Source organism: Nyctereutes procyonoides, unplaced genomic scaffold (genome assembly GCF_905146905.1).
Source record: "Nyctereutes procyonoides isolate TBG_1078 unplaced genomic scaffold, NYPRO_anot_genome, whole genome shotgun sequence".
Classification (NCBI taxonomy): domain Eukaryota; kingdom Metazoa; phylum Chordata; class Mammalia; order Carnivora; family Canidae; genus Nyctereutes; species Nyctereutes procyonoides.
Genome location: NW_026575125.1, coordinates 27502311 through 27514941, shown reverse-complemented (window position 1 = coordinate 27514941; position 12631 = coordinate 27502311). Strand labels below are relative to the sequence as shown.

The 12631-nt window shown below is 35.7% G+C and overlaps 1 protein-coding gene across 6 annotated transcripts in view; it reads left to right on the top strand.

The window, feature by feature from the left end:
- The window catches only part of DMD (dystrophin), a 2039779-nt gene that overhangs the window by 957389 nt on the left and 1069759 nt on the right, over positions 1–12631 (top strand). For all 6 annotated transcript variants that reach the window (XM_055339022.1, XM_055339018.1, XM_055339021.1 and 3 more), the window contains one exon: positions 8241–8388. In XM_055339022.1, coding sequence (XP_055194997.1) covers positions 8241–8388 — 148 coding nt within the window. The remainder of the gene's footprint in view (positions 1–8240; positions 8389–12631) is intronic.

Sequence of the window (12631 nt, the reverse complement as noted above, 5' to 3'; positions counted from 1 at the left end):
ATTGTGATCTGTGTGAGTTTCTGTGTTGGGACCAAAAAGGAAAAAGGGATGGTAGTGTCGACACAGATTAGAGAATTGTGAGAAAATGATGGTAGAGAGATGAACTGGGATATGGAGAGGAAAAGGTATTTGAGGCTTTCAAGAAAGGCCATGTTAGTGGGTCTGGAGCAAAGTGTCCAAATTCAAGAGTCATTTCTGGTTTAGAACTTGTGGGATATAGAGACAAGCATGGTGAGAAAGAAAGAGATGAGTAAAGGATGACCTCCAGATTTCCAGCTTGGAGATCATTAGCTAAAATTATAAGTATTGATTCAGAGGATAAAATAAGGAATTGGTAATATGTCATGTTTCAGGTTCCACAAAAAAGCTGGATAAAGAACTCAGATAAAAGCCAGGACCTAAAACTGCGTAGTAATCACTTTCTAGATGCAGGGTAGGTAAAGTCAACGCCAGGCCCAACATCTGCTTTTGTAAATAGAATTTGATGGGGACCCAGTCAAACCCCTTTGCTTCTGATCAGCATGTGGCTGTTTTTAGCTGCTTTGGCAGAATTGAGGAGTTGTAGCAAAGACTGCATGGCCAATAAAGCCTGAAATACTTATTCAGGAGAGCTTTATACAGAAAATTTGCCAATCCCTGCTCTATAAGTTAGTTGAACTTTTAAGAGTTTAGGAGATTCTGTGTGAAAATGTCCAGATAGGAAATCCAAGAGGTTCCTCTATAATAATGAGATTTTTTTTAGCAAAAAATATCTCTGCCTCCTTTAAGCATGACAAAAGAGTCCTTTGTGTTTGGAAAGAGGTCACATAAATTGTTGATGATGCAGTGCAAATAAAGACCATCTTTTCTGTTTACTTGTATGGCAATAAATAAACACATTAGGAGAAACAAGGGAAATAAAATATGTAGGATTTCAGCAGTGGAGAGAGGGAATAAAGCATGAGAATGGGTTTGTAAACTCAAGTATAACCACTGTGAAAAAACTAAAAGCAAAGTACCATTGCAAAGTGGCTTGAAGCCTTAGAACCAGATTCACAACCTAGAGAGGATTAAGGGTATCACAAAATAAAATGTCAATGCTGAGCTTTAAAAATACTAGCAATGGATATACTGAAAATAATAAAACTGAAAGAAAAAGCTATTACATAATACCAAAGTACTTCTATTCCTTTTTCTTGCTCTAGAAATATTTCAAATTATAAAAATTCCATTTATAGTGAGAGCAAAATTAGCTGAGTTGCAGGAGTCAACTGGAAGAGACTTACTTTTCACTGCACACATTTTTATTTTTCCACTGTACACCATTATTTTGTTCTATATGTATGTCTTACCTTACAAAATAAAATAGAATCTTCTGTTTAGAAAAGTATATATATATATATATATATATATATATATATATATATACTTTATATCTAAATGGGAAAAGGGAAATTAATAAGGCTTTTATAATAAGAGGATATGTTAAAGAATGTTGGATAGAAGATTTCTCAAATATATGTATAAAGCACTAATAATAAAAATAATATACTAGAGTATATTTTATATTAATAACTTATGTACATCAAAAGACATTGATAGAGCAAAACTGAAAGCCACAGAGTGGGAGGAGATACTTGGAACACACATATAACTGATGAAGTGTGTGCATCCATAATTAGAAAGATTTCCTACAAATCTTAAAGACAAAACAGACAATGATAGAAAACTGAGAGAAGTTCTTGAAAAGTGAGGAGGGGCACAAAGAAGGCATGTGGACTACTGACAATTGTTTTATATCTTGGTCTGGATAGTGTTTATAGAATGATCACTTTATAGTACATAGCAAATGTGTTTAATGTTTCACATTAACACTAAGACTTTTGTCGTTTTCACATAATATGAAATCCAATGGCCAATAAACATAGAAGGAATTTTCTAGCCCCATTAGAAGTCAGGGATTTGCGAATTAAAGCTAAAATATCGCTATGTATGATCTGAATGGTTGAAATTTAACAGTCTGACAGTACCACGTGGCAGTGAGAATATGGAGCAGTTAGAATTCTCATACTCTGCTTCTTGGACTGTAAAATATAAAAAATAGTGTAAACTTTCATATGATACTATGCTAGGAGTAAAAACCCTAGGACAGCATGTTGTCATCTTTAAGATGCACATAACCTGTGGCTCATCCATTTCAGTTCTAGGTATATACTCCACCGAAATGCTTCTGCAAACATTTCAGGGAATAGGTACATGAATGTTCATAGCAGCATTATAATAGCTTCAAACTAGAAACAATCTAAATATTTAGTAACAGTTTTAAAAAGTACACAAAATAATATACAATGAATAAGAAATCAGTTTTAAAAGATTATTTATTTTAGAGAGAGATCCTGTGTATGCATGCTAGAAGGGGGAGCGGCAGAGAGAGAAGAAGATAAATCCTCCAGCAGACTCACCTTTAAGCCTAGAGCCCACTGCAGGGCTCTATCCCAGGATCCTAAGATCATGACCTGAGCTGAAATCAAGAGTCAGATGCTCAATCAACTGAGCCAGCCAGGCATTCCAAGAAACATTTTTAATTAACTAAATTTAAACACATTTTAATAAAAATCTTAAAATATAACTTTAAGGGGGAAAAGGCAAAAAAAGCATAATATTGGGCAAATAAACTCTCACACAAAATAATACATATAATATGGTTGCATTCATAAAAAGTTCAAAAGCGCATACAAACCAAACACTAGTGTTAGGGATGTGTATTTAAATTACATAAATTACAAAGCTCTAAGGGAATGATTACCATAGAAGTTAAGAAGGAGGTTATATTGTGGGGGCAGGAGGGAGTAGTGATTGAGAGGGAGTTTGGTGGGGGGGGTTCTAGCTACTGGAAGTTTTTGTTTGTTTTAATTTCTTGGCTTTGGTGATGGTAACATGGGATTGCATGTATCCTTCTCTATGTTGTGTCACAATAGAAGGTGTTTCGAAAATATGTATGGTGTGGTTATGGTTAGACATAGCCCACCATGGTTTTTGAAAACCTAAGCCAAATAGAGGCAGAATAATTACACCAACAACCACTACAACTGTTTGTCGAACACTGCCAGATACTGTTCTGAGAACTTTAAATACGTTCATTGATTTCACCCATACATTAGCCTTTAGGAGGAGGTAGGTACTACTTTCATACTTACTTTTCAGAGAGGTCACTTACTTATCCAAGGCCACACAGTAAATGATGAAGCCAGAATTCCAACCCCAGCAGTGGGACCACTGTGCTCTGTCTGCTTGAAGAGTTGAGGGCATGGGTTCAGCTACAAGCCTGTATCCAGTGAATGTTTGCAGTGAGACAGTCAGCTGCAGTAGAGTCTATTATACATGAGTGGACCTGGGTCCAGTATAAAAAAATATAGGCATCAAAGGACACACTTTAGTCTAGAAATCTGGGGCAGTGTCTTAGGAGGGGTTCAGGGGAAGTGGGGAGAGTTGGAGCTGTGGGAGAGCTCCTCGGAGTAGGTCAGGTTCTGTAGAAAATAAAACCCTTCATTACTGCTAGCATGCTTAGCTTTTACTACGTAATTATATTACTGGGAAAGCGGGGATGAAGGTGGGTGAGGAGGAGTAAGGGACTATGATTTGGGACAAAGAACTAATTAACTTTATTTATCAACACATACTGTTTGGACCACAAGACATTAGTGGAGGTACCTCCCACTCACCTCTTCAAAGATGAAATACGTAGGAAGAAATAAGAGCCTAATGCTGAGTTAGCAGGCTTAAGTATAAAGCCACAATGGTTATGTCAGAAGGCTACTAAGATATTATTTATTTAAATCTATTTCATAGAATTGAGCACCACCTTAATGACCGGAAAGTGTTAAAGTATGTCCCAAAGTACCTAAATTACTCCCTAAATGTAATTTATGCTTGAGAATAATCTGACTAACTTGATTTAGAACAGCAGGAAGTAAGTTATGCCGCACATAAATGAAGCAGCAGTGTAATTTTAAATACTGCTTGCATAGTGAATGAGAATTTTTAATATTTGCAAAATTTTAAAATTACTTGATTTATTATCCATATGTTTATACTGCCATTTTTGTCCTTTATTTAGTTCGTTTTACATTTCCTCTTACTGCCAGGGAAAAAAGCAACAACATTTTTCCCCTAGTAATAATGTAGAGGGTAAAACTTATATTTATTTTCCTGAATGGTATTTTTAATATCTCCATGTATTTCGAGTTGTTGCTGCCTTTTTCCTTAATCCTGGACAGTCCAATTAATGGAGTGAGAGAAGTTGAGGGAGCCTAATGACTGATGTGAGATTAAACTTATAAATGTAACATTGTAAAACTCGCAAAATTTATATCTATTCATTCAGAATTTTCCTCAGTGGGAAAGAGTTTGAATTTCAGAGTAGTCATGATAAAAAATGAAATTTTATGTAGTAAATTCAAGAATAGAGTTAGACGTTGCTATTAACAACGCATATTAAAATGCTGAAAAGTATATTTTAAAATTTTATGTGATGCTTGAAATGGAGTTTAAAATATTATTACTCACATTAAATGTCATCACGTGTAAAGTGCATGCTTTTATTCTTTAATATTTTGTTTGAATAGAATTACTCATTTAAACATTAATTGTAATAATAAAATTAAATCAACTTTACAGTTTTCAGAGTTTTAGCAGTTGCAGGCTATATAACGAATACTCTAGATTTAGATGTTTACAAAGTGACAGTGTGAGTAGTTCAGCCTAAATCTTTTAGCGCAAACGTTTGGATTTTGGGAATTGGGGAAAAGGAAGCAAGAGGGCATCTCAAGAATATGGAACTCTCGTGCAAAGTCACACAGTCCCAAGGCAGCAGCAGGGCCTGCGGAACCACAGATGGTCCCGTGAGGCTGACAAGTCCGGCCTGTCTCATTTTTGTGGGCCTGGAACAAGGATGGAAAATAGAGAATCTGGGCCTGCAGACTGTTTTCCTTTCCTTCCTCCTTCCAGCTGTGTCTTGCAGAGCTAGGGGTGCCATGATCAATTGTATGGGACCTTATGGTTTTCTTCTTTCAGGGAATTTAGAGGAAAGATCATCCGCAAAGAGAAATGGGAGTTGGTGGGGGAAGAGGCTTTGTGGAATCTAGTGGAAGGTATAATCGCCAGTGCTCTGAATGGTGGAGGGACACATCTGTGCAGCAGCAGCCTGGAATGAAAAGTTGGTATTTACAGTACAAATGGTAGAAAAACAGTCACCTGCCCGTAGCTGAAAGGAGTTGGCAGGAGGATAATTCTGGTGGCTGGGTAGAGGGAAGAAAAGCTAAGTAAGAAGGGGACTGATGACTGTCACAAAGGTGGAATGTAAATTGTGACCAAACATCGACTCCTTTGTGTTCCAGTTGGCTTCTTCCTGTTTCTCAAACTGTGGTAGCAGGAAGAGTTGGAGGTGATAGTTGTTAGCATATGAAACTGCCTTTTAAAATTATTTTGAAGATATTTTTCTGAATATCAAAGTATGAAACATATATTGTAGAACAACCTAACAACATAGAAAAATATAATGAAAATTAAATCAGCTACAGTCTCACCAAGATGGAACAATACCAACTATACCTCATCATTTTTTAGATCATTTAACAAAAACTTTGACTCCAGCGATGTGAGGCACTATAGGACATGTGCAATGTACAGTTTTCTCTTAAAGGGAATAAATTATTGGGACACTGAGTAACTCAGGTAAATGTCTAGCTCTTGATTTTGGCTCAGGTCATAATCTCAGGGTTGAGAGATCAAGCCCCATGTTGGGGTCTGAGCTGGGCATAGAGGCTGCTTATCCCTCTCCTTCTCCTCCTCTTGCTCTCTCAAATAAATAAAATCTTAAAAAATAAAGGGAATAAATTCTTAAGATGCATTCTTAAGTCATTTATTGTGATTAGTGTTGAAAATATATGAAAACAAAATTATCATTAAGCATGCAAAATATTTCCAAGATCATTTTGTGGCTGATGGATATATCATATTTGATCAACTCTAGAATGCCCTTAATTATTAAAGGCAAAATTCTTCTTTTTAAGCTAGCTCTAATTAAAGACTATCCATTTTGGCTACCATTGGCTCCTTTTTTTGTGCTACCAAAATACTATTTTAGGCATTTTTAGAGTAAGAAATATAGTTGGGATGCCTGGGTGGTGTAGTCAGTTAGGTGTCTGACTCTTGGTTTTGGCTCAGGCTGTGATCTCAGAGCCCTGATCTTAGGGTGGTGAGATCGAGCCCTGCCTTGGGCTCTGTGCTCATTGCAGGGTCTGCTGAAGTTTCTCTCTCCTTCTCCTGCTATCCCCCAAATAAATAAATCTTTAAGAAAGGAAGAAATATAGTTAATCATCAAGTGGGGTGTCTGATAAAAATGCAATGTATGTAGATTCATTATTTGGAAGATGATAAAGAAGAAAAAAAGAAAAAAATCCCTACAACTATCTCTTTGAATTATGTAACTAGTAAGACTTCATCTTTAAAAAAAGTAAATCCTACCAAAGAGCATGGAAGACCATGAAAGGCACCACTGAAGCCAGAGAGATCTGAGTTAGAATCCCCTTCCTGTCGTTTTATTCCTCTTTACCTTTAGGCAGACTACTCAGCCTCTCACATTTCTCCAATGAAAAACAGGAATAATAATTGTTATGTTGTGGAGGGTGTTATAGGAGCCCAGTGCCTGGCTCATAGTAACCTTTCAAGAAATGTTAATTCCATTCTCCTCCCATTAAAACAATAGGGAGTTGGGGCATTATTTAAGTTCTTAGATTATTTAAATTTCTTAAATGGAGGTACAGATCTGAAAAGATGTGGAGATATTCAAAACTATACCCCATTGCATCTTAAGAGTAGACCTCAGAGAACTTCTACAGGCCACTGGACTCTGAGGCAGTCCCACAGCCAGAAATTTTCAGGATGGTTTTTGGTTTAATGCTAGTAAATACCTGTTTGGACAGGCCCCAGGAGACCCAGTAGTTCATAACCCCCTTAAGACTATAAAACTTCAAAAAAAAAAAAAAAACAAAGCACAGGACTTTAAAACTTCCTTTATAGACTGTTTTTTCATCTTGACTATACATTAGAATCACTTGGGTGCTTTAAAAAATACCAGTGTCAGGATGCCACTCACAAAGATACTGATTTAATTGGTGATTCTTATGTGAAACTGTCTTAAAGTAAACATCTAATCCTTACTCATTTTGGCCTTAGTCACTTCTGTGACTAGAACACGACCAAGTACCTCCTTCTTAATATTCTTTCCATGTGCAATATTGACACAGTACCTTGCATTGAGTTCCTTCAGCATTACAATTGAAAATATTAGTGGATACAATAACAAGAAGATTAAAGGAAGACACCACTCATCACCTGGTTTAGACTAGTATATCAATTAGTTGGTTGCTTACATCTGATCTGGTGATACAAGTTACATCTGTCATCCTGGATATTTGAAGACCTTAGTGAATAAACTCCTTTGGATCAAAAGTAATAAGGAAATTGATAGGTTCATGAAGTAATTTCATGAAGTAATTTGATTTTTTTTTGCTTCAAGTTTTTATTTATATTCTAGTTAGTTAACATAAAGGGTAATACTGGTTTCAGGAGTAGAATTTAGTAATTCATCACTTACATATAGCACCCAGTGTGAGGATCCCTGGGTGGCTCAGCGGTTTAGCACCTGCCTTCAGCCCGGGGCCTGATCCTGGAGTCCTGGGATCGAATCCCACATCAGGCTTCTTTCATGCAGCCTGCTTCTCCCTCTGCCTGTCTCTCTCTGTGTCTCTCATGAATAAATAGATAAAATCTTTAAAAAAATAACACCCAGTGCAGGTAATTAGATTTTGATCCAAAAAATATGTTGTCATTGAATATCTAGCTTTGAAATACTTATTTTCTTAGGTGTAAATATATATGTATATATATATATATATATTTTAATTCCTGGAATATTTTTTAAATATGCTCACAGGGAATAAAATGTTAATACTCCATAATTGTTTTTATCTTTGTTTTGGTAAAAAATGTGTTTGATTTTGAAGGGAAGAATTACAGCCTTTTATTTTAATTAATCCATTTTGTTCAATATCATTTATCTCTGTTAATTGAAATTGAAACCTACGAATGTGAGAAACTATCAAAATAATATCCTTGTCCACATAATAAAACATATATGCTATGTCCATGTGATTTGCGTAATCCACTTATTTTTCTTAATCTCTATTTTTTGCCTCTAGGAGATTTGACAGATCTGTGGAAAAATGGCGGCGGTTTCATTATGATATGAAGATACTTAATCAATGGCTAACAGAAGCTGAACAGTTTCTCAAAAAGACACAAATTCCTGAGAATTGGGAACATGCCAAATACAAATGGTATCTTAAGGTAAGGTTTTGATATCTCTTTTTTCACACTGTCTTTGCCACACTATCACAACTGTTTAACTTCTTTAAGTTCAGGTTGTGAAGGATGATGGAAATTGATAATTCCCAACTTTTGTTGTTATCACTACACCTATTAGAACATCATCATAATGACCATGCTGGGAGGATGTGCTGTGGACTATTTGTGTCAGTGTGAGAGTTAGCCTGGATCTAACTGGTTTATCTGATGAACTGCGAAGTATAATTGAATCTGTGATACAGGGAAGCATCTTGTAGCAGGGTGTCCTGCGGCTTTGGGGCAGTGTATGTTTTTGCCTTATGTTGAATTCTGTCCAGGAGAACTTGTGGCATATTTAGCAATAATGTAGTTGCTGGAAATATCCATCATGATAAAATTACAGTTCTGTTTCCCTAGAGACAATTGTGCTGTAGCAATATTTCTATATATTCTGTTGACAGGATGCCTTTGAGATAGTCCAGAGGCCAAAACAATGCAGAGTTAATTGGTGGTACTTATTGACTTTTTTATGGTTTATGTTAATGGAAATGCAACATACGGATTATAACCAGTGTATAGTTTAATTTCAACTTGCGGTGTCATTTGAGTATGCAGAGAGAGATAAATTAGTTTTTGGAGGTTATAACTTAGGTTATAAAATATATAGTTTAGGTATAAGACATATTGAGTTTATTACACCAAGTCTTAAGTATTTTGGTAACTTTTTACTCAAATTGTTCATGTACCAATTTTCAATCAAGCAGATTTAAGTTGTGGCCAATTTTTAATGCCATAAAATACAGATGGATGAAAGCAAAGAAAAAGGTAACTTATAAGTTCAGACATTTCAAATTGCTGGATTCATAAAAGCAGTATCATATTCAACTTTACATTTCCTTATTCTCAAATAATTTTTTGCATAGCAAAAATACCTTCTGACATTAAAAAGGTAAGATGTAAGCATGTACATATAGGTAAGCTGTGTATACATATAATATGAATAATTTTAAGAACTTGGGTAATTATGTGTCAAATTTGTATATACATCAGCATGGGGATTGAAGATAGAAAATCCATGGCTTTCCAATCTGCCATCATATAGAAAATACATTTTGTAAGAGCACTAAAGTGAATTTGGAGCTAATGCAGCATTACTATGTCTCTAAAATATGTGCCATTAAGGTGTACTTGAGATGTTAAACCTTTTGTCATTTCCAGAGATAACTTACACAAGATAGTTATACATTTTAATCTGTTTTTTTATTATTAAAAAATACATACTCACTATAAAAAAGAAAAAGCAATACAGAAGTTCAGGTATACTTCCTTTCTACTCCTCAGAGAGTAGTTTTGATAAGGATTTTGGTACATATTTCAGGTCAGCATCTTTGGGAGGCCCCCTCCAAGATGGAGATTAACATATAGAAGGCTTATTGAGGAGTGCTTTTGGAACTCAAGCAATTGGTTTATGATATGCCTTGGTATAGTTTTCTACATGTTTCTTGTTCTTGAGGTCTGTTAAGCTTATTTGGATTATGGGATTTTGGTTTTCATCAAATTTGGAATTTTTAAGGCATTGTTTTTAATGTTGCATTCTTTTCCTTTATGGTCTTTATTCTAATTCATATTATGTGATTTATATTGTCAAATTGACCAATCTCATCTTTTGCAATATCTAATCTGTGGTTAATCCCATCTAGTGTATATTTTTAACCTTGGACATTGTTGCAGTGTGATTTGAGTCTTTTTACATCTTTCATGTCTCTACCCAATTTGTCAATCTTTCCTCTACTTTTTGGAAAATATGGAATACAACTGTAAAAACTTGTATAATGTCCTTGTCTACTAATTCTGTCGTCTATGTCTATTTTGGGTCATTTTCAGTTAAGTTTTCTGTTCATTGTGGGTGTTTATTTCCTGCTTCTTTGGATGACTGGTCGTTTTGACTGGATGCCAGATGGTGTAAATTATCACTTTTTGAGTGCTTGGTGTTTTTGTGCAGATAAATATTCTTGACCCTTGTTCTGGGACACAGTTAATTTACTTGGAACCAATTTGATCTTTTGAACATCTCTCTTTTAGACATTGAGAGTTTTGAGCAGAACAGCGTAAGTCTAGAGCTAATTTTGCCCCACAATTGAGGCAGAACCTTTCTGAGTATGCTCTCCTATGCTCTGTGAATGATGAGGTTTTCTACTGTGGCTAGGAGGAAGAGGCATATTCCCAGCTGTGTGTGAGCTCTGGTGACTGTTACTTTTCACCTTTTTGCATAGTTCTCTCCCTCATCATGTATACTTTGCTCACATGGAACAGCTGATCAGGACTCAGCTGAAGACTTGAAGAGGCTTTCGGGGGGTGGGGGTCTCTAGTGTTCTCTCTCGTTGTATCTATCTCCCCTTTGGTACTCTGCCCTGTGAATTCTAGCCACCTTGGCCTCCTGGAAGTCCCAGATTTATCTCATCAACTCAAGGAGAGCTCCTAGCTTTGTGAGGGTTTCTTTATCCTTTGTCCTAGCCTGGAAATCTCTCCAGACAGTAAGCAGCAGCAAGTATGGAGTCACCTCATTCTTTCTAATTTCTCAGAGATCAGCATCTTTCGTTGAGTGGTATCTCATGTCCTCAAAACCATCATTTCATATATTTTGTCAGTTTTCTTCAGTTTTTAGCCAGGAGGTTAAATCTGGTCCCTGTTACTCCAATTTGGCTAGAAGCAGATGCCCAAACCAAATTATTTTGATGCCATTTGATCTTTTAGTACATTTACTTCTACATACCTTTGCAACTGTGTAATGCTTGTAAATGCCTTGAGAATGTCTAAAGATCCTCAATTCTTGACAGTGTGGTTTAGTTGAGATTGATAAATATCTTATCAATACTTTCCCCCTTAATAGGAGAATTTTTAAAAAGACCATTATTTAGTCTCTTTTTTACTCAACTTACACATAAAATAAGAAAGGGAATTCTGTATGTCCAGGGTAAAGTTCTTCTAGATAAGGACCTGTGAATGATATTGTAAATCCTCTAAATAGTTAAGGTATTTTTCCCTAGTGATTAGGAAGCTCAAAAATCATGCACAAGCATGTGCATTCATGCATGCACACACATGTACATAAGATGCCTAAGGTTATCTTTCCATTCTGGTAAGTCTCAGAAAGCGAATCCTGAAGGACCCTGTAAGGCAGCACCATTAGTAAGACAAATAGAATCCCTGATAATTTCAGCTATCTTGGCCATAATCATTGTTGATTGAGTAATAACAAATAAGAGAAAGAGTTTAAATTTTCGCTAAGAAATTATTTTAGGAAACAGAATGTTGATGGCACCTGTTACTAGCAGACAGATTTTTTGGCATGAACCAGTAATGGTTGCTTTGAGGAAAATCAACCAAACTGCCCATGTACTAAACAGATATATGCAGGGGTACACTGTAGTTTGAAGCCTCATATATATAATTTTTAGCAAAAGTATCATGTCTAAATATGAGATCAAATAAAAAGTATGTACATGCTGTATGCTTTTCTGTGTATATTTCTATCAAACTACATTTTATTTAACTCGTTAACTTGGAAAAAGACAAATCAGTGTTCTACTAACACTTGATATTATCATTCAAAATAAAGTGCCAATACCAGAAAGATGGTCTGGTTCTATGCAACTCAATGATTTTTATCTCTGTCCTAAGTTAATGATAAAATTAAACATGTGAATTCATATTCTTCAAGATATTGCAAAAATATGTCATACCACAATAGGAGATCTCTCTTTTTTAAAGATTTTATTTATTTATTCATGAGAAACACACACAGAGAAAGAGGCAGAGATACAGGCAGAGGGAGAAGCAGGCTCCATGCAGGAAGCCCAATGTGGGACTTGATCCTGGGACTCCAGGATCATGCCCCGGGCTGAAGGCAGGCACTAAACCGCTGAGCCACCCAGGGATCCCCAGGAAATCTCTTTCTAAAAATTAAATTTTTGCATGAAAATATATCTATTATGTCATATGCCACTAAAAACTTATTTGTTAATACATTCGCTCAATTATTTATGCATCTTCTTGTATATTCACTCCACCAGCAGTAACTGAGTGCATATGCAAAATTTTATCAACCACAAAAATATTGACTTGTCACGTTAGGCTCTAATAGAATTTCAGAAGATTGGCTAAGAGGTTGGAAGCTACATTCAGAAAGTATGGGTTCAAGTCCTAGCTCTTTTAGCTTAATATCTTAGGAAAATATCTGATATCT